General features: G+C 42.0%; 1 protein-coding gene across 3 annotated transcripts in view; it reads left to right on the plus strand.

The window, feature by feature from the left end:
• The window catches only part of NHSL2 (NHS like 2), a 1,089,020-nt gene that overhangs the window by 474,334 nt on the left and 591,632 nt on the right, over positions 1-23,054 (plus strand). Inside the window, exon 1 of one of the 3 annotated variants that reach the window (XM_085630755.1) lies at positions 8,915-9,456. The exons of the other annotated variants lie outside the window; for them this stretch is intronic. Within the exon in view, the coding sequence (XP_085486881.1) occupies positions 9,393-9,456 (64 nt within the window). The 5' untranslated portion in view covers positions 8,915-9,392. Of the gene's footprint in view, positions 1-8,914; positions 9,457-23,054 lie in introns of those variants that run through there. 3 annotated transcript variants of the gene reach the window in all.

Genomic DNA, 23,054 nt, shown 5'->3' on the forward strand with positions numbered 1-23,054 from the left:
TAGATGCGGCACATGCAATGTATGTCCTCAGTGCATACAAACTAAAGAAATCACCTACAATGGTTGCACTATACGATCTAGAACGCTGAATAACTGTAGAAGCAGAAATGTTATCTATTTCCTACGATGCCCGTGTAATCTGGGATACGTGGGGGAAACAGGGAGAGAGATTCAAGTCAGACTACAAGAACATAGATCGGCCATTAAAACTAAAAAATTAACATCACCGCTGGTACCCCACTATCTTGAATTTGGACATGGTGAAAATGATTTTGCTTTGTTCATTTTGGAAAAAGTCAAACTTGATAGGAGAGGTGGTAATATCACCAGCAAACGTAAGGCACGGGAACAATGGTACATCTCTCATTTGAACACAATACGGAAAGGCCACAATTCACGAGAAGAATGGGAACGTCTCCTGGTTGTTTGATTGTAGTGTATATTTCATCAAACATGTTAGTTTATTCCCCTGCTTGTTTGAAGGAAGGACGGACCATGGAGGTTAGCCGTTGTCTAGCTTGTTATTAATCCGGAGTCAGCAGGTTTGTTTTTTGATCAGAACCATGCTTTGTTGAATAGGGTGATCCAAAATGCTAGTTTAAATACGAGCCATTGTTTTGGGGTAACAAAATGCTATTTTATGAAGAATTCGGAAATACTCACTATAAAGGACATGAGTGATTGATTCTTGTATCGAAGAATTTTTATTCATAGGTTTGATGGCAGTCCAGGTGACTGGTCAGTGGGAGTTGGGCCCTAGCTATGAGGGCTTATGTGAGTAATTATACCAGTTCGTCATTTGAGTTTATCAGGGACTGTCTGCACTAAGGTATCATTTGACAATTAGATACCACATGCTAATGGGTGCTGTGTCAACACAGCCTGACATTGAGAAATAGTATATTTCAAGGCTACATGGAAAGATGTGTTGTGGATCCGATATTTTAATAGTATAGCGTGCATCTTAATAACCATTGAAATATCGCTATGTTTGTTGAGTCTATCGATATGGTGTTTCTAAGTAGTCGGATTCTGTGTCATTTCTTAGATCCGAAAGGTTTGACATACCGCATGATTCGTTACCACATTATATTTTAATAGGTTTGTGTTCGGGTACATACACAATGGTGGTGAGGTTCGAAACTAAGACGTCATAGATAAATAAGAGTTTCTGTGTGCGCTCTAAACTCCTCTAAAAACACTTCCAAGATGGCGGATTATTCGCGCGTTATATCAATATAGTCGTACCTAGTGCTAACGTTCTAACCCGGAAGGACTTTTCTTCTTCCGGTTTTGAGGACGCTGGCCGGTATTTAAATCGACTTGGTGTATGGGTTCCTTGTTCATTTGAATCTAAGGAATCCAGTTTGCGGAAACTACCCGACCCAAATAAGGTATGTGAATTGGGAGACCATTTAGGAAACTGCTGGTGGATTTAATCGAGATGCACCATCATATTGATGTCTGCGATCTCTTTCTTGCAGGGAGTTACCTGATCCCAGATTTGGGACAGTCTTACTTCTACCGACTTCAAGCTACCTATAGGAACCTTGCTGAAGGAAAAACGGTGATTTATTCAGACTTCTGCAATATATCGGGTGAGGAGATTAAGTAGTTTGAGGGTTGTCCCCTATGTTAGACTTTAAAACCTCTGTGGTTAACACCATATCGGTTCTTGTGTGTTGTAGTAATGTGATTTACTGGAGACTAGTATAGTTTCTGCAGATATTCTGTGGGTTGCGTGTCGATCTGAGTATATTCTCTAATCAGAGAATATCAGTGCACTCACATGTTTAAACAGTTTGGCTTACATGTAGTGGGAAATACCTATGAATACAAACTTTTATCGACTGAATATAGCGTTCCAAGGACAATGCTTTCAATAATGCTTGCTAGGTGTTTTTATATTTACGATACGTGGAGTTGAACATAGAAGATCAAACTAGTGTGGGTTAACATTGTTTACACAAGCATTTGCTTTGTTTCAGAGATCTTCTGGAAAAATAAATGGCAATTCCCTAAACTGAGACACACACAGCGGAAAAAGATATAAGATCCGTCTGTACCAAGCATAAGTATTTGGTAAATATGAATTTCTCTGCATCATGACTAATCAATCTAGATTCTTAGTTTTTTGTGATGCAATACGAATAAAACTCATTTTTTTATTCATATTAGGTAACGTACTCGCACGATCTCTACTCCTATGGGGATACCTGTGAAACAATATACGTGTAAATGACCACGATATACAAACTTAAAGAATATATAAGGTAAAATTTATAGTATGCTCATAAAACAAAGAATTAATGTTACTATTGCTTGAAGACACTAGCCTTTCCTCTTGTTACCTAAACAGATCCCTGATGAAACGTAGGTGCTGAGTAGTGGACTCTGTCTGGACAAGAAGGATCGTGATTCATTGACATTTTTTTTTTAAAACTGTGAGTCGGATATCTAAAATAAATACGGTTTAATAAATAATAATTGCCCCAACTCACTAGTCTAGTGAGGATAGCTTGTTTGAGTATCCTTATGTCAATATATTGTCAATGGACCTCTCTATTTAGGCATCTTCAGAGTACTGTAAAAAAAAAAAAAAAATTTTAAATCTTACTCTGTCAAACAATATTAGCATTTACAAGTGATGGTATGATAGAGTGTGTGTGTTGTATTTGTGTAAGAACAAGGGATGAGTTAGGGTCATCGAAGTATACCAAATACTGTTTGAGGTAAAACATCTGTGGAATCACTTATATTATTTTGTTGTACATTTGTTTCAGATTTTAATCTATTACAATTGGGATCTGCAACTAATCCTGAGGAAGGTGTTGGCTGTTAACTGTGGCCTACCGAAACGCGTTGATGCTCTAATATAAGGAAATCGCTCTAAATTTGTAACTACAATGGTTTTGTGCCATATATATTGTGGTTGAATTATATTGTGGTCAGAACTGATTTGTTTGTTAGTTAACGATTTCCTATGTCAGAGTAGGATTATTTGTCCTGTTCTCTTTCTTTTCCCAATTTTATGTCTGTGTATGTATATTGATGGTGATTCATTTCACTTCTTGCGTATCAATTCTAAGAAAGTTTTAACTTTTGTTTTAATATTTGGTAAAGTGCTTACCTATTTTATGTATGTGTACAACATTTTTTGTTTATTTTGAAATAAATTTGCTATCAAGTAATTGGTTTGCTTCGTTGATGCCATATCTCATCCTGTTAATGTGATATTTGTATGTTTGAATGACGGTTGATATTCATAGATCCAAGGGAGATCTTTCTTTTTGACTACGGTCTTGCCTGGCACCCCTCTCTCTTGGTTTGGGGTCCCTCTCTCTCTGTTTTTGAAAGGTAGCAATGCAGGGCCAGCCATTCGGGCCTTCACTTTGCCATGCTTGCATGGTGCAAGTCTCTGTCGCATGCCCGGGCACCTTGGCTGCATACCTCCTTCTCACCAGACATCACACACTGAGGCCAGCCACAGTGGACACTGCAAACCCCTCAAAAAACAAACTCTGTACATCCAAACAATGATGTTTAATGGTGTTTGATTTCAGCCACGTGAAGCACATCCTGCCCCCACAACTCTACCATTCAGTGCTTGAGAGAGGACATTGAGGCGCCCAGGTAACAGCTCACCTGAGCAGGAGTTGAGTGCCACAGTGATGTAAATCATGGGTCCATAGGAGATTTACAAGAGGCTGAATGTAGAGATTATAAAAGATGGGTGAGACTGAGGGCTGCTGAAGAACACCTCAACTAAGAGGGAGTCTAAAAGGTTAATGGGAGACTGCTGGGGGGTTAACTAGACATTGTCAGAAAGAGTCAGTCTGGCATGTGCTGGTCAACTCTCTCAAATGTTCTGTAAATAAAGCCAATCAATTAATCAATCAATCAAACGGGATTTATAGAGCACTTCTTATCGCCAGTGAGCATCTCCAGTGGTACCGCCAACATTGAAGGTCATACGTACTTCGGTACCTCTGCCTCGATGAAAGCCAATCAGGAAGTCACCGAGGCAGTCATATGTTCCAGTGATATCACTAAACTGCTGAGTGGTAATTCATTTTTAAAGGTATAAGTGAGATCAGCAATAAAGGAAAATTATATCTTTTGATGGATCAATAGAGGAATTTTTAGAAGGATTTTCACAATACCATCTGTTATCTCAACTTGAACAACAATGGATTTGAAAAATTGATTGAATACAAGTGCAACAAAGTAAGAAATCTAAGGGATTAGGACCCTAACAAGTCTTACCTAGGGAGAGGGTCTAAGAGATGAATTGCTCTACATTAGTTGGCATATAAAAGTGTTGTCAATAGATTTCAGCTGAGACAGTGTAATCAAGAGAGAAGAGGCTTCCAAGGAAGAATTTGGTAAAGAAGCTGGTCTGATAAAGTCTCTCGTGTGTGAGACCTTCAAGTGTAACAAACTAGACAACTTCCCGCACAGCTCAGATGCTGGGGGTATGTCCCAGGCCACCACCGATGAGGCTGAACGCTCAATCAGTATCTGAAAATTATCTTTTTCTTTGTTGTGAATGGTAGAGCTGCATTGTGAATCATCGAGTTTGCTATAAAGTGGTTTTAAAGAATTAAATAAAAAATTGTCATAGATTCTGGCATCAACATTATAATTCTCTGTTATGTTTTGCTGACTTAGAATTTAGTTAGATGTTAATATTTTGCATGTAAAGGGTTGCCTAAGGTAACTAAAATGCATTTCTTAAAATAGCCTCTGCCCAGATTCGTATTGGAACTTATTTCCAATGGATTTAGGAGTATCATCACAGATATTGAGATCAGCTTTATCCCATGGTTGTGACATAATTTTAACACTGGGGACATTTCGACTGCAGTTAGTTTCACTCACACATATCAAAGCAGCTGATAAAGGAATCAAACCAACGAGGATCTACAAAGAGGAGATATTGCTTATAACAACCAAATTGCTTACTTTGGAACCAGATGACTACAGGTGTAATCTCATCCTCAACACATGGCCGAATTGGGCGACCCTCCGCTCATTGCTTTCACCTTCTGGGCATTGGCCCTTACTAGCCAAACTGAAATTACTATTTGCACTAAATAAACTAAAGGGTATTTGTACCGAAAAACCCTGTGAAAGTATGGGCAGAGAATTAGATGTCCATTTGAATGCATTTACACTCACCAGGAATCTCTTTGTGAATTCGGAGCAGGCGTAGGAGAAGGGCTTTCATCTATAAACTTATGTTTGCTGCCAAACATACCTTGTTAAATAGGGCCATATGTGCTCTGCCCTCCTTGAGTTACATTTCTCGCCGCTCCAGAAGGCTTGACTCAGGGAGCCTGGTCATCTGGTAGCTTTTGAAGGCTTAAGACGGTCGTCTATCAGACCTGCTGTTTATTGTTATCTTAGATTAGCCTATTTTATTCTTTTATTCTTGTGATGGTATATTTATGTACTCAATATATCCTATTTTATTTTATGCAAATTAATGTCATTCTATCCAATGTTATCTTCATTTATCTTCTTTTATGTTCCTATTTTCTGACAGCCTATTTCCAGTTATCTTGTTTTATGTTATCTAGTCTCAGTTCTTGTTATGTTAGCGTACCGTTTCCTACTTTGAGTTACATTAGTTTATCCTATCTTATGTGTACATTGACTGGCTAAAATCTGTCATACATCATGCTTTCAATCACTCAAAGAACTCCCCCTGCTCCGGCACTCAGGCGCATTACTATATATTCATTACCCTTTGTCCACCGTTCCAACTACAAGGATCTTGGACCAGCCGCCGCCTGGTTCAAATGAGCAGCAGTAATTACAGGAAAGATAGGAGGTGCCTCTCTTAAGCAACCGAGATAGCATCACTAGCTGTCCATTCCAGTGGCACAGGCTACCCATCATAGGTGTACCACTACTAGACATGCAAGGGTGAGTCTGTCTGTCTAGCCTTCTGTCAGCCTAAATGTAGTAGCTATTGGATACTACCAATGCCTGTCACTGCCACTTCCTTCGTCATGTCACCTCTCTGTTGTTATTTTTGTTTTTGTTTTTTGTGGCCCTCTGTTCACATGACATCTTATGTCTGTCTCATAGGAGTCATCATTTCCGGAGGACTAGATTTCACCCATAGTGCACCGCAAACCGTCTGTTCACAGGGTGAAAGCCAACCAGCGGGCTGTGTATTCAAAGTTTTTTTATTTGCCCACCTACGGTGGCGGTCGCTAGCAACATGGCCTCACCCTCAGATATTTCATGCCATGCCATTGCCAAATTTCGTAATTTTGGTCTCAATAAATGTTAGGAAGGTGTAGATATAGTGTGATTGAGAGGGCCGGGTGCATTTCTGAGTGTTTATTCACACATATTAAAATCGTATCTTGATATCAGGTTTGGTATTGTTCTGCATGAACTGCGACCCCACCGAATACCTCTGCTACTCCAGAAACTGAACGGCTTCAAGTTCCCTTATACATTCTGCTAATCGCGCCTATCCTCTTGTTTAGATAACAGCATGCTTCTAAGAGTAACTTTCCAGTCCTATGAACTTACAGTATGAATACGGATTGCCCTTCCAGCCTTCAGCCCTTTAAGTAGTCTGTGATGCCAGAGGACGCGCCCGCTCTCCTGTAGCCAATTGCGAGCCATACATTCTGACACTATCATACACTATACAGATGACTGCAATAAGCCCCACCTCTTTCCTTATTGCTTTTAAAAGGGTGTTTAGAGGAGAAATGGGGACTACACCCCAACTTCACCTTTCGTAGCATGTACATTGTAATCGACGACCTCCCCATATGTGAGTGAAAGGGTCATGTGAGACACAAGTCAAGCAGAATAAGCCAACACAAAGGTTTCGAGGAACGCACACCCTCATGTTTATAACCATATTTTCTGCAAGTCGTCACTCATACGAGTGCTTTATTGGACAGTCTATTATTGGACAGTGTATTATAGGACAGTCTATTATTGGACAGTGTATTATTGGACAGTCTACCTAATGTACTTTCCAAGAAAGTGTGGCTGTGACTGTGCACCCTCGGTGTGTGAATGGATGTATTCTAACTGGCGTGGCGTTATGATACTTTATGACACTTTGTGTTACCTTATGTAGCTGTGCTTCTGTATTCTACTTTGTGCTATCCTTCATTGTGTTACGCTGTCTGTTAGTGTTTTGTGTAGTGCTGTGTTTTTTAATGTTATTCTATTGTATCCTATGCTACATAGTCGTATTCTAGTTGTTACATTTGTGCTACAAACACTTGTTGATCCTTTTAACGTTATGCTGTGTTATCATGTTTTATGTTGTGTTATTGTATCTTATTGTTTTAGTATTTTGTGCTGTGCTTAGCCAAGTTTATGCAATCTGATCGCATCTTATGTTATGCTTTTTTATGCTGTTTTCGCACTTTATCTGCCCTATTTTATGTTATGCGGTAGTATGCAATGTTTTTTTATCTTGCCCGATGCTACCATGCGTTGTGTTGATGTTGAAGATGTTAGGTATGGTCCATGCCACACCAGCATTGCGTTTAGTTCACTGTAAAGACCCGGACATTGTCTGTATTTTGTGCCAAGGGGGAGGAGCCATATGACAGACTGGCAGCTTCTTAAGTGTTTTGGTGAAGAGAGGAGGATTGTAGTGGCGATGGATGGGACAACAGCTCTCGAAGGAAGATTCTCTACCCTTTCAGGATATTTTTTTAAAAATCTCTGCCAGGGAAGCACTTTGAATCCTTGGAAGGTCACTGTGCACGAGGCATGGCTGAAACTCGTATGTCAGATGCGGTTTTCATGTGCGTGTCCGCACACCCCCTTGCATATCATGCACGGCACCTGGCGGCTGCGTTGCAGCACAGCAGGTACAGTAAACGTGTGAAGAAATCCACTAGCTCAGTCAAGGCGGCCCTGAGGAAGCCACCGCTGGCAGGTACCAGGGATGTAAACACGCGCAGCATCCTCCAGCGCGCGGCAGAAGAGGTGCTGCGTCAGTGCCGGCTGTGATTGGCTGCCGGCTGCTGTCCCCGCCAGCCCCCACAGTGCAGATGAGTGACAGGAGAGCAGGGCGCCGGGGCAAGGAGGTGCGGGCAAATTTCTGTCCACGTGCTGCTGCTGGCGGGGGCAGATCTGTGCGTCCGGGGGCAGGAGCACAACCTGCTGCCAGGTGGACCATTCAGAGACCCTCACATCTGGACGGACAGCGAGAGAGAGGGGTGGATGGGGGAGCGAGAAAGAGGGGGCAGCGGCGCCTCAGATGTAAAGCAACGCTGCCAGAGAGGGACAGGGGGGGATATACAGGAGAGACGCGCTGCAGAGCGCGGGAACAGGGCGACCATCACCTCACAGCAGTAACCTTGTGGTGACAGGGCAGGGAGAGAGGGGCAGGGGGAGAGGGACACGGAGGGTGTAGACTGAGGGTGTGATGACCTCATATGAGGGAAAGGGGACGTCAGGTGAGTGAAGAAATAGCAAGGATGACGATATAGAAAAATGGAAAGGGAGCCAGGAGGGGTCAAAATTGGAGCTATGGAAAGGGAAGGAAAGGAGAACAGGAGGCAATAAATGGGTGTGCGGGAACGCTACTGATAAAAACAGAGCCAGGCAAAGCAGGAAGAGTGAATCGGACGAGGAGAAAGGGAAGAGATTGGGGGAAGAATTAGAGGAAATATAAAGAGGACAAGAAAAGACAACTGAAAGGAAGACGTGAGTGCGCAGCAAAAGGGGAGAGGTGAGGAGGGAACTGTAAAGAGAGAGAAGGAAGAAAATGGGGTAGAGGGCAGAGCAGAGGGAAGAAATAGAGAGAATGGAGTCAACGAGCAGCTATTGAAAGAGGGTAGGAAGGGGTAACAGGGGCAGGAAAGAAGAGGGAGAGAGACAGGTTAGGCGGGGACACGCAGAGTGGGAGAGAGTTGGGGTACACAAAAGAATGGCCATTGAATCTAAGTGGAACAGGAGGAAATTGTAGAAAGGAGGTAAGGAAAGAGGAAAGGGTAAGAAGAAAGGGGTACTGGGAGTGAGGGGGTACAGAGAAAGGGAGAGAGTCATAATGGAGCGGCAAGTGGAGAGGCAGAGGTACAGAGAGTAGGAGGAGCAAGAAGGGAGAGCAAAGGGGAGATCCATGCCGGAGAGCTGCGCATAGAAGCAGCGGGAGGCACTTGCGAGGATGGAAGAGAGAGCCGCAAGGACGTGAAGAAGGAAGGCGAGAGGAGGCAGGCGGCTGGGGCCCAGAGCGGACGGGAGCCGAGTGCTGACAGGCATCCGGGCGCGCAGGCCAGCCCACGGCCAGGAGCCAGAAACCAGGAGCGGCCGAGAGGTGGAGGGGGCGATGTGACGCCAGCCCAGGGGCCGAGGCGATGTAAACAGCACCTGAGGGGGCACCTGTGCAAAGGATGGGGAACTCTCCACACAAGCAGAGGAGGAAGAGGCTGCCGGAGAAGATGGTGCCAGCAACAGGTACGACTGCTCACCCTTTGACTGCTCAGGGCTCCCCGCTTGTGACTGGGCCCCAGCAGCACTCTGCACGCAACGGCTGCTCCTCCTTTGACTGGTGAGGGCTCTCCTCTTGGGAAAGCCACCAGCAGCACCCTGGGACAGCCCCCAGCAGCACCGTGTACCCATCGGCTACTTCCCCTTTGACAGCTGAGGGCTCTCCTCTTGGGACAGCTCCAGCAGCACCTTGTGTCCATCGGCTGCTTCCCTTTTGACTGCTGAGGGTTCTCCTCTTGGGACAACCCCCAGCAGCACATTGGGACAGTCCCCAGCAGAACCTTGTACCCATCGGCTGCTTCCCCTTTGACTGCTGAGGGCTCTCCTCTTGGGACAGCCCCTAGCAGCACGCTGTACCCATCGCCTGCTTCCCCTTTGACTGCTGAGGGCTCTCGTCTTGGGACAGCCTCCAGTAGCACTCTGCACACAACGGCTGCTTCCCCTTTGACTGCTGAGGGCTCTCCTCTTGGAAATGCCCTTAGCATCACCCTGCACTCATTGGCTACTTTGCTTTGACTGCTGAGGAGCTCAGCTTGGGGCTGCTCCTAGCAGCATCCTGTTCCCATCGGCTCCTTTGAGTGCTCTCTTTTGAGATTGCCCTCAGCAGCATCCTGCACGCATCAGATGCTTTCCTTTGACTGCTGAGGGCACTCTGCTTGGGATTGCCCCAAGCAGCATTTTCCATTAGACTGCTGAAGGTGCGCAGTTTGGGATTGCTCTCAGCAGCATTTTGTAACTACCAGCTGTTAATTTTGATTTCAGTGGTGAAATAGGTTTATTTAACCGGTAGACCTTCAACAGGCTTTATACTGAGACTGCAAGATGCATATATGGCAGAGGGGATGCAGATTGTGGAAATAAATGCAAGATTGGAATCACGTGGGTGGGAAGTGCCCGGTGCCATTCTGGATGGTGCATGTGATGTCATGTAAACAGAGCGGTTGCTGGCTGCTGCTATCTGCACGTTGCTTTTTTATCTGCCTCATGGCCGCTCAGCTCTGCAGTGTTTCTGCTGTGGCTGAATTTCACAGCAGTATCTGCGTTGCTGCTCACAGGATGTACAGGCTTTGTATGCACAAACACTGAAATGCCTAGAGGCTGTTAACAACGCAAACACATGCCCAGCATGCACCACAGCATGTAGTGTGTATGCAAACAGTGGTTGGAAACTCAAACCGTGTGCTAACCCGTCCACACAGCACTGCATGCATCCAAACATGCTATTTGCAGCCCGCACGCTACAAGAAAATGCTCATGCATATCGTAAACAAAGACAGGCTGCACATAGTTGCACATAGTGTAGACCTTCTGTAGCACTGTACTTCATGTATGGCCTGACCCATGCTTCGCCCAGGCCCATGCTGTAGCGAAACCCCCATGCAGCTTCTCTGTAAACAATTTGCGCACACGAAGGCTGCGCAGGCCCACCCGCGCAGCACTACACTGAAACACACTCCTTGCGCATGGCGAATGCCACACACAGGGGGAGATTTACCCAAAAGTCACGCAACGCAGAACAGCCCCGCGAGGCTGTGCTGTGTTGCGCGACAGGGAGGGGGCAGGAGAGCGTCATATGCCACTCTCCACCCCTTTCCCTTGCGCCGGCACTGATCTCAGCGGCCCTGCACCACGCACACACCTTAGCGCCATAGCGCTAGAGTGTGTGTATGAGTCCAGTATAGGTTTTGTACAGAAAGGGTACCCTTCCAGGACAAAATACGATGCCCAGACACAATGGAAAGCTTCTCCCATTTTGTATGCATGCTGCATAGTGCAACACGCAGGCAAAGTTGGAAAAGGAAGAAGAAATAAAAGCATTTCTCCTTCCTTGCGCCTACTTGAAAAGGGCGCAGTTTTCTCACGTTAAACCTAATCTACTTTATTTAGTCATTTGGGTTTAGCGTGAGAAACCTTAGGTGGTTGCATGGGAATGCCCATGCTGCACCCTTGGTACGCCCCCATGGCACAAAGTAATGCAAAGCAGTGCTATGCGCTGCTTCGCATGACTTTTCCGTTATTTCCAGCGCTAAACAAGTTCAGCGTTGGAAAGTACATTGGGAAAAAAATATTTTGCACCGATTTGTGTCATTTTTGTGATGCAAACACAGCGCATTTGGGTCACTTTTGTGACGCAAACACGGCACACAATCTTAGTAAATCTCCCCCACAATCGCCACTATGCAGGTTGTACGCAGACACTTGGCACACATAAACACAGTACCTGAACCTATTCACACAATACTGCACCCACTTTATTCACTCACACATGCTTTACACAGGTGCACTCTGTGTCTGGGTAAATCACTCATGCAGGTTGTAATCAAGCATAAGCTGCACACAACGTGCAGACCCAAGTCTATTATAGTAACTGTACACAGCCACACATATTGTACACAGCTGCATGCCATAAGGTGTCAACTGAGGAGCTAAGGGTGCCCTCTCTGGGTACTGCTGCCTTTAGTCTTGGCACTTGCTCTACAAAAGAAATAGAGGATTCAAAAAAGTATAAAGAGAAGCAAGGGACTTTTAACAAGATGAACGATTTTACACGCCATGCTTAAAATGTATGCCCTAAAAAAGCGATAAAGCTTATTGTATATGTCACAAAACACATGTTGTCTTTGTCATATTTTTCAATGGATGCCTTTTGTTGTGTAATTATTAAGTATACACCAATTAAATAATATTATTTACAATTTTTCAAAGCTCCTGCCTGTTGGGGGACCGAGGGACCAAGTATCTGAGTCTTAAGATGTCAGCCACAACTTTTCCTTCAGGCTGCGGCCAGCAATCACAATGCATGGTTGAGCACGCCGATCCGTGGATCCATCAAGGGTACACCGTGGATCTTCCCTGATGTGAAACATAGAAAGTTTTTGGGCCTTAATTGCTCAGAAACTACTGAAAGGATTTACACCAAATCACAAAAAGCACTCTTTCTGGATCAAGATCTAGTTTTCTGCCAAATTTGGTGTAAATTCGGTCATCCCTTTTGGCTGTACCTGTGCCTTAAGTTTCTATGGAAAAATGAAGGAAAACAGCCTTTAGAACGAGGTTTTTATCTCATTGTGCCTTTACCATGGATTTTTTAGCACGCATATTTTTACCACATGCATGTAGTTACAATGCATGCCTTTACCATGCATTTAGGGTAAGTTGGAGGGCGTTGGAGGTCTCCCCCCACAAATACATTGTTTTTTGTATAAAAACAATGCGTGGCAATGACATGCGCTGTAAAAGCGCATGAGTGGTAAAAACATGCTTGGTAAAAAATGCGAGATAAAGGCATGCAATGTATTTACCTGCATTGTACCGTCGTACAACCAAAAATGAATTGGGGAAACGTGTTTTTAGGATACCTCTTTTTCTCAGCCCCTGCTGATGCTTCACCCCAAACTTTTCATGCTCAAACTAGGCAAAAAGTACCACCTTTTTGGGAAGTTTTGCAAAGATTTGTTAAATGGTGCCAAATATATAAACAACACAAAAAGCCATTTCCTATTGAAATATGATCTTAACTATAATTACCCAGTGGCAACTACCACTGTGTAATTAATACATATATAAATATATACGTCCTGAGTGTCCATCAAGTAGCTCGCATGCACTCAGGGTGGGTGCTTCCGCACGTGGGGATGGACCCATGAAATATAAACAAGAACATCCAAAAGGACAACTCAGAGCACTCATGGGGGAGAATTCCAAAGATTTTAATGCAAATAGACGCGTTCCGGCATTTGTCTTTCTCAATACTTGCTAAAAATGCAATGGCATAGTAGCAATGCTTTTAATTTCAACTGATGCACTCCCATTAGTTCATTGATAATGATGCTTGAAAGGGAACTGCTGCTGTCCAAACTTCTAATGCGGTGTACTTAGCTCTCAATAATATCATATGGCAGTATTGGCGCTGTGTCGCTCTTTCCCCCAGAATAGTTTTTAAATTACCACATAGTTTGTCATACCTTGCATAGGTTCACAGAGTCAAGGCACTGATTGTCCAAATGTGGCCTGTAGGGCCACATTCACTCTATCCTCTTCCTTCCATATTCCACATTGCGGGAATTAGCAGTTGAAGCATGCACTGAAATGTTTCGCCAAATGTCACCCAATCCAAATAAACATCCCTCGCCACAGTGTGCAATTCTCTAGGCTAAACACTCACAGGAGTAGGCCATGTGGCTGTCCTTCCAACATTTTAATGAATGTTGATCATGTCGACAAGGAGAAATTTAAGGAAATACAAATTTGTATATCTGTGATCACGACTACTTTGCGAATAATAATGAGCTTGTGCAGAGAAATGCAGAGCTCTGATAGGCTGCCAACACTTCAGCCAGGCAGTGTTGGCAGCCACTTTGAGACTCAGCTCCACCTGTGTCCCACAAATTATGGGATAAAAAGAAAATGGGGCAGGGTAGGAATACCCTGTCCCCAAGCCTTGGTTTTGGGTTTCTCCTGGACCCCTGCCACAGCATAAAAGCATGTTTTTTAATTCAGAGCAATTTTCACAAAATATTAGCAAATATCGCAGTGAATTAAAAAAAAAAAGCGCCGGTCCACGCTTGTTTTAATTACAGCCCCCGGGTGGGCCAGATCCCAGGGGCATGCAGTGATGATTAAAAAAATAGAGGGGGGATGCACAGTGCCCACCTCCAAGAGCTTAAAAATGACCCGGGTGACCAATACCTCCCTGGGGCTAATTGTATTAGGAAGTGGGGTCCGAAGGACCCCCAAGCCCTGGGGGCCACCACTCCCTGGGGCTATATATTAAATGCTTGGGGCCCTGGAGATCATCACCTTCCTGGGGCCTAAAAAGTTTTTGGGCGGGCCGTGCGGACCCCCTGAGCCCCAGGGAGCACCACCTGCCCGGGCTTAACTTAAATATGGCGCGGGGGCCATGCGAACCACCCAGGTCCACGGGACCATAATTTGAGATGTCATCAGTGATGTCACTCACCATGTCATGAGTGATGTAATATGTGAGGTCATAAGTAGCATATTGCGGGGGAGTAAGTTATAGCTAGCTCAGGTAACTATAACTGTTGAATTTAACTGGTTTTGTACGAATGAAATCTAAGTCTAACTATAACGTCCCTGTAACCTTTGTAAAGTGAATTTCTAAGGTTTTTTAAAATTCCATTTCGTATCTATAACATCCCTGTAACCTTTGTTTTTTTCGTATATATATATATATATACGATTTTTGTAGGATCAGGCCTTCTGAAATTATATGTATATGGGTGCACCAGTGTCTTATAGGATTATAAGTAACTGGATTTTAACGTGCATTTAAGCAATTGATATGGAGATGGTGCATATGGAGTTTGTTTATGTGTTTAATATGCATTTATGCATTTGACTCACAGCTAATAACTTTTAATAGCAAACATTATAAATGCAAATATTGATTTGTTTTTATCCTAAAACCATCTAGCATTTATGCATCCATTGTATAGGTTTTTACATGATACTTTTTTTAATATTAAGAGAAAGTTTGAAATGTAAAATACAAGGATACATATTTTTTCTATGTCTATTTTATCATGTGATCAGGCACTAGCACTTTAAAAATGGTGAATCACTGGGTTAACGCTGTCATGTGATCAAGGCAGAGGAGCTGCCGAAACGCGTCATGGCGGAGTGTTTCTACTTGCAATAAACGAAAAATAAGCATTCACTTGGGTCCACTCTCGTTTTGTTCTAAACAAGAGGGAGAGCAGAAGAGTGAGGATTCTTTATATATATATATATATATATAGATATATATAGATACCTATAGATATATATATAGGTAAGACCTTAAAATACTAACAGGATCTAATTAGTGGAGGGGACTTTTTTTCTCGTCGGTTTTCTTGCTCCCACAGGAGAGAAAGTTTCCTGCCAACTCTCACCAAAGCTTGCGCTTCTGATTGGCTGGCCGCAAAATGAAGAGAAATTTCGAAGCCCTCATTTCAGGACACCAGGACTTGTTCCATGTGTCCTGCAAATTACAAAAAATACTGCATGAAGGGGCAGGGTAGGGTACCCTGGCCACCTGGACCATGTGAGTGGGTTGGTAGGGCCGAGGGACCACCAGGGCCAAGTGAAAAAAAACAATATAGGTATATATATTTGGGGTTTCCATGATCCCGGGGACAAACATGATCCCCTGGTCGTGCTACCTCCTGCGAGATTCTTTAAAAGGGGGCCCCGCCTGAGTGTCTGCAGTGGGTTTCCACGAACAGCCAAAGGCCATGCGGGGCATGGGGGTTGGCTGCACACGGGTGGTTGGGTACAGGGCCTGGCCAGAGGCCAAGCCCTGCAACCAATCTCATGCCATGCACCGGCAAAGGTGGCATGTAGAGGGAGGTGGTTGGGCACATGGCCTAGCCACAAGGGGAGAGTTGGCCTTACGTATTGTAATAAAATATTACTTTACATTAAAAAACTCTGGAAATTCTCAGAAAAAGACAAAGGTTAAAGTGATGTCACAGTGAGGTATGGTAATAATATCTTACTTGCATAAAACATTTAGTGAATAAAACAAAGGTCAAAGAAGCATTATACTTTGGTGGCAATGTCAGTTTAAGCATAATATTTTAAACACAAAAACACTTCAATGTAGTTATTTTAAGTAACTATAACTTGACCCCTCGCCATGCAATGCTTATGCTCTAACATATGAGAGCACTCATGACATGTTCTGTGACCTTATTGATAACATGACTGATGTCAACTGAATTACATCACTGAAGGCAATTCTGTGCATGGCTGGAGTGTGAGTTATAGTTACAGTAAATAACTGTAACTGTTAAATTTCAGAGGTTTTTTAATGGACTGACACTGGCTCCCGCAAGGGATCTGCAGGGTCTGGGACCCTCTCCGCAAGGTCCAGGGGTTCAAGGTACCCCTACCTTCCCCCCTTGTACTTTATTCTTTTGATTTTCATGACATAGGGACTGAATCTACGTTTCCTGTAATGGCAGCCGCAACATTTCTCTTCATGTTGTGACCAGCCATTCAGCATGTGAGCTCTTGCAGGAACTTCTTGCTCACATGAGAATGAGGCGGCTAATTGAAAAAAGGCCCTCTCTGCCAACCAAATAGCTTGATTGTTTGAAGTTAAATGCCTGTGGGAATCCTGCAAGAGTCGCACAAACTCAACCAATTTTGAACCTCAATTTCTCAAAAACTATTAAAAAGATTTACACCAAATCATAAAAAACCTACTTTCTGGTTAAAGATCTGGCTGTAGTGCTGTTCAAAAATCCCTATGGAAATTGCATGAGGAAATTGAGTTTAGGGATCCCCTTTTTCTAACCCTCCCCTTGACAAATCACTCTGAAACTTTAAAGGAAGGAGCTGAGGTGGATGAACTTTTGTTTTGAAATGTTTCATAAAGATTTGTAAAACAGTGCCAAAGTTATTAGCAAGTTATAAAAAAAAAATTCCAATGGCAAATAAGTCCTAACTATAACTACACAGTGCTGGCCATTGTTGTGTGTGGTGAGAGGCATGACTCACAAGATTCAAAGCCCAGGGTAGGTGATGATATCTCTCCCCTCGGCCTACAATAGTAATAAATAGCATAATATACTCTCTGCATATGTATATGTTTTATACTGTTGTGTAGTTCCCACTAATCTTTAGGACCTGCACATTTGTTTGGACAACATAAACTTTGAGCGAGGTGCCTCAACTGATTCCGGGTACCCCCACAGGATATGTTGGCCTAGAAACCAGCTACTTACAAGGGAGCAAATGGTTTCTGGCAACCACTAAACATGACAACCCTGACCCCTCAGGGATCGTGGAAACAGATCAGATCCTTTTGCTCAGTCACTCGTGCTTTCTTGTACTCAGAGAAATATACATACTACACAGTGGGATGTTTTCAATGTATTTATTGAACCAATATTATTCTGGTATAAAACACATGTGCTGCGATAATCAGTGGACAGAAGCAGATGACAGTGATAACAAGCATCAAAAGTGTGAATAGTAGATATAGTTCCACCATGGTGCTAAAACAGTGTATATATGCAGTCATATAAACAAGGCAGTAATCTGGCGTACGATGCAAACCCTACTCTAAGTGCATCTAGAGTCTGTGTAGGTGTAGAGCCAAGAATCCCCCCTAGTGACGATCCAACCCGATTACCTGGCGAGAGAGAATGAAGGACCCCATCTTGGCCATGAACTGGACACCCCTCACGAGATGTCAGACAGCAGCGTGGTAAAGTCTCAGCATGCAGTGACCGTCGGTGTTAGCTGAAGTGCCTCCTCTGCTGATCTATCGGGATGCTCATTATTTATAATAGTAAGCAGTCTTGTGATGTACGTAGTAGTTTAGCGATGTTATGGATATGTAAATAGCTCTGTCGCCCAGTGGATGAAGATAGAACGCCATATGTACATAGTGCGTAAAGAAGCCTTGTACACGATGTTCGAAGCATTGTGGTAATGTTGTGTGAAGTTAGATGTGTAAACAAAGTAGTTTCTGAGAAACAAATCCAACATTGTCGTGTATGCAAATATGTTCAAAAGTTCACAACAGAAATGTTATAGCGAAAAAGAGGACAATGTAAGAAATAAGCAGCTTTGCTACATGGGCCTAACCCGGGAAGATAACAATACCATGGCATATCTCATGAAAATCTGTTTTAAAATAGGTATTTAAACCTGGATACAAGGCTTAAAAAAGGCTTCACTCATATCTGTCTTTTAGATGTTTGATAGGGGGACTATTCACATTACTTAGCACAAATAGTTCATGTAAGTTTTTTCCGTTTTAGATGTTAATTTTCCAGGACAGGTCTATAAAAAATTAACAGCACTCACAAGCAGACATGTTATTTCTTTATTAGTCTAGTCTAAACCAGGTGAGGTGCTCTGGTCCATGTGCAATTGAGCGTATACTGGTCCATTACATCAGTAGCGAAGCCACAAGCGATCAAGGTCCATGTTTAATGGGCCAGTGCAGAAAACACTGCCTGCGAGGAATAAAATTACATTGAACAGGACTTGAGCCTATTAGGAGAGTTGGGTTTCTGTGCAAAGGCATTGTTAGCATTCGATCTGTGAGGAAGTAAACAGTGTTTTTCCTATGCCCATTTCTCTCTATTGTTAAAATAATCTGGACGTTAACCTTTGCACTGTAGTATACATTTCCATTAATGTATGTGTTGGGACAGAATTTCCTCTGCATGGTGTATGGTCATGTTCCCCAGCCTTGTTTATTTGATTTTGGCCCTGGTGTCACACTAATCCAAGCATGTGCACAGAGTCCTAGACCTGGGTAAGGCTCTACACTTGTCCTGTGACCTGAATGGGTGCACCAAGCTCACACAGTGGACTAGTGTTCCTGTCCCTGGATTTAGCACAAAGATCAGTGGTGGCAGCGTACCGTGTTTTGTGATTACCTAGTTGTGGCCAGAACGTTTTATCTGTGTAAATGGAGTGGAGACCTACTGGCCCACTCATGTAACGCTCCACTTCTCTGTGTTTACATACCTCTTAGCGCTAATATCCCAAGTGTATTTTGTATGTGTTTGCGTGTTTAGCCTGTGTGGTGAATGTTTGGTCTGTGTGAGTAAACCAAAGCAATGGAGGCCAGTGGGGTTCTTTTTGGATACCGCTGGCCTTGCCTTTTGCATGAGGTGGGGTGAGGTTGTTTTCCCTGAGAATCCTCTGACTGCTCACTATCGCTGCAACTGAGAGTCAAATACTTAAGGGGTTTTGCTTTGCCAATTTTCAGAGCCTTAGTAGAAAGGACCCCGAGACATCAGAAGAAAAAAATAATTCACCCGCCATGGTTGAGGCCCAGTAGCCTCTGCTTGCCTTGTGGCCTCCAGAAGGAGGATCTGACAGTGTGATTATTAGTACAACTGATCTAAAATTTAACATGTTATTGGGCCACATTCACTTTCACTTCCATGGCACGTCCGTCTGTCTGTCTGTCTATCTTGAGATGTCATTAGTGATGTCATCAATGATGTCATTTAACATTTCATGAGTGTTGCAATATGTCAGGTCGTAAACAGTGCAAGGCAGGGGTACAACTTATAGATAGCTCAGTAAACTGAGGTGAATTTCAGTGTTTTTTTGTTTTTTAAACTCTGTTTTTTATCGTATTTAAATACCTATCTATAACATCACATTGACATTTGTTTTTCTCAGTGAATATATATATATATATATATATATATATATATATATATATATATATATATATAAAATATGCGTGTATAGATAGATAGATAGATAGATAGATAGATAGATAGATAGATAGATAGATAGATAGATAGATAGATAGATAGATAGATAAACACACACTTGAGCAGGTCATAGCTGTGCCGGGATAGCTCCACACCAACATTGTGGATTTACACATAAACAAGAGACATATCTTTCACACAGATCTGAAACAGCTGTAGGCATGTCCTCCAAGTCAGAGTACTTGTGCACACCCACAATGTATCACAAGTGACATCTCACTTTTCATGCGCCTTGGCCGTTTTGTAAACCTTTATTTACATTTTGGGTAGAAGTCACACATACACAGAGGCAGAACATCCAAAAACATACATTTTTCTGTCGGTGCAGAAAGCACAGCGTAATAATTATTTTTGTGTTGTTCCTAATTCCTAAATGCTGTACTTTTCATATATTGCACAAAATATGATTTGGGCATGCAATGCTGTCTCAAAGGTGTGCACTTACATCCAGTGAGCTAGCTTTTCTGTTAAGCACAACACAACTAATGAATGCTACTAATAAACACCACAAGCACCCATTAAAACTATACAGCTAGGGTGTCCTTGGTAGTGGGTAGCAGGGAATGGTGGTTCTACTGAGTTACAAAGATATATTTTAGTTTCTTTGCTGTTGTTCAATACTCGCTTGTATATGCGTTTTTGCACTTTAGTACTTACTATTGCACTGTAATTCTAATCAGGCAGTTATACGTTACATTTGCACTTTACATCCTGTGATAGTTTTGGATTTTTTTTTGTGTGTATTGGCACTTTCACAATTTGTTGTTGAGTTGCAGTGAATTGTAAAGTTTAATCATGTTGTTATACGTCCCATTTGCACTTTATACGTTGTGACTTTTTAGATTTTTGTATTGTTGTTGCAATAATGACTGCGTAAATGCTATATTGGATGTACCTTTGTATTTCTCATGTGGTCCTCAGTCGGGTATATTAGCACCTTTTGATTGAGTTACAATGAATTGTAAATTCTAATTATGCAGTTATATGTCATATTTTCATTCTATATGTTGTGGGTTTTTTTGGATTTATTTTATTGTTGTCGTAATAATGATTGTGTAACTGTTTATAATGGATGTATTTTTGTATTTCTTATGTGGACCTTAGCGGTGTTCCAAAACATAAATAAATAAATATTGAATATTGATACTGGCCATTGTCAGCGTTGACTGACCCTCTTTTTGATTGGTGCTCCATGCGTAATAAGTTGGCGGGCTGGATCCAGTCATCAGCGAGTAAAGGGTGATACCTTTAAGCCACCCGTGGAAGTGCCAGTCAGGAAAGCTAACCTGAAGACATAAATAAATAGAGCTTTCAATGCTATCTGTAAGCCTTTGAAGTGCACCTTTTGCATCTGACATGCCAGAGGTAGACTCTCCCAGTGAGCAACTGGATGATGTTGAAAATGGCTGCTGCCATCTGAAAGACCTGCTGTGGCAATCCTAACATGTCACCCCTTTCCCATCCCAACAGAACTTGAGACACATTAGCCTGTCACAAAATTCACTATTTCACTATAATCTTCTAAATCACTGTGTGGGGCAGAGGGGTAAGAGAACCCACATCTAATGGGGGGAAAGAAAGTTCATGTTCCCATTGACTTCTATTGCCTGTCCTCTTCTTATACGTGTCTTTCATCCTTAATTATGTTAATATTACAACATTATATTAAATTATTATTATAAATTAATATGTTACTTTGAGAAGGACTCCTCACCCTTGACCGCACCAGAGAATTGGAGTGAGTCACTTTACCAAAATCATAAATTGTGTTCCCACAAGGAAATGGGGCGATAACAGATTACGGTGTGCTTGCCAATGCAATCTGGTTCACATGCAAAAAAGATTTATAAAGGAGAGGATAAGAATAACTTTTATTCAGTGTGCATTCACATCCAGAAGAGTGCTTTGGCATGAGGTACGTAAGAAAATATAATCATTTTGCGTTCAATAGTTTTGACCATGGGGTTATTATGAGCACTGAATTGCTGAATCATCCATATTCAGCACACCGACCCTTACATAAGTCCATGCATAGTTATAGTTGGGCCTCTTCAGTCGGGTGAAGCTTTGTCCCTTAAGAGGCCCAATCAGGCAGCAACCAGTCCTCAGCTGCTTGTGTTCCAATTCAGAAAGGACCTAGCTTGGCAGTTCGGACTGGTCTGTTCCTATTAGAGCAGAACCAAGGCTGATTTGCATATGGCTGAGTCTAATCTGAGGTGGCATGGTGGGCAAAAGAATGATTGTTTGGAATGCTAACCCGAGTGATTGCCAGTGGTCATACAAATTGCAAGCATTCCTCCCATCAGATTTTGTGTGTTTGATGTAAAACCTTAAATGGCCAGGGGTGTACCCAGATGGGAGTCCTTTGCTTACTGTACAGCAGTAAACAATGGGTGTTTGAACAAAATATCTATTTAAAAATAATAGGACACAGAAATAAAATATTGTGACACACTAATACCGTGATGCACAAATATCGTTGACAAGAATATAATTTTGTTTAGTGGGTAAAACATATATTTTTTAATTTTCTTAATGTGTTTTAGTTGATATATTAATGTCATGTGTTACTTTTGGTTATATAAATGTTATTTTTTTTAATATAGCCTGTAATTTTAAGTGATTTAGAATGTTTTAATTTATTTTAATAGTAATAGTGTTGCAGTGGGGTGTAGGTTTTGTAGGGGGATAGGGTGAAAAGTTAATCATGGTAATAATTAGTTTAGAATTATTTAATAAAGTTTATTTAGTTATATTATTGATATTTATTATGTGATTTATGTAAAACTGGTTTATTTTCCTTAAATTCTATTTGTGGGCTGTTAGGTTTGTAGGGTTTTAGTGTGGGAAGTTAATTAAGTAAAAATTAACAATTAATAATTAATTATTTAATTGATTTATAATCATGTAATTCATGGAATATTCATTTATTTTACTTATATTTCAGTTGCGGACATGCTAGGTTTGCTGGACTGTAGGGTGGGAAGTTAATTAAGTATTAATTAATTAGCAAGTTAATTAATAATTGTTATTGTATTATTTAATTGATTTTTAAGTATGTAAAATATGGAATGCTAATTTATTTCACTTATATTTTAGTTGAGGGATGCTAGGTTTGTGGGGGTATAGGATGAGATGTTAATATTGAAAAACAATTATTTAATAATTGATCATTTTTTTTATTCGATAGTAATTATGTAAATTGATTAATTGTATATATAGTTTTTATGTCAATTATTATTTTTCCTACATTCATGGAGTTACTCATATATGTAATGTGTTTGAGGTGAACTATTTTCCTAC

Source organism: Triturus cristatus, chromosome 10 (assembly GCF_964204655.1).
Source record: "Triturus cristatus chromosome 10, aTriCri1.1, whole genome shotgun sequence".
NCBI lineage: Eukaryota > Metazoa > Chordata > Amphibia > Caudata > Salamandridae > Triturus > Triturus cristatus.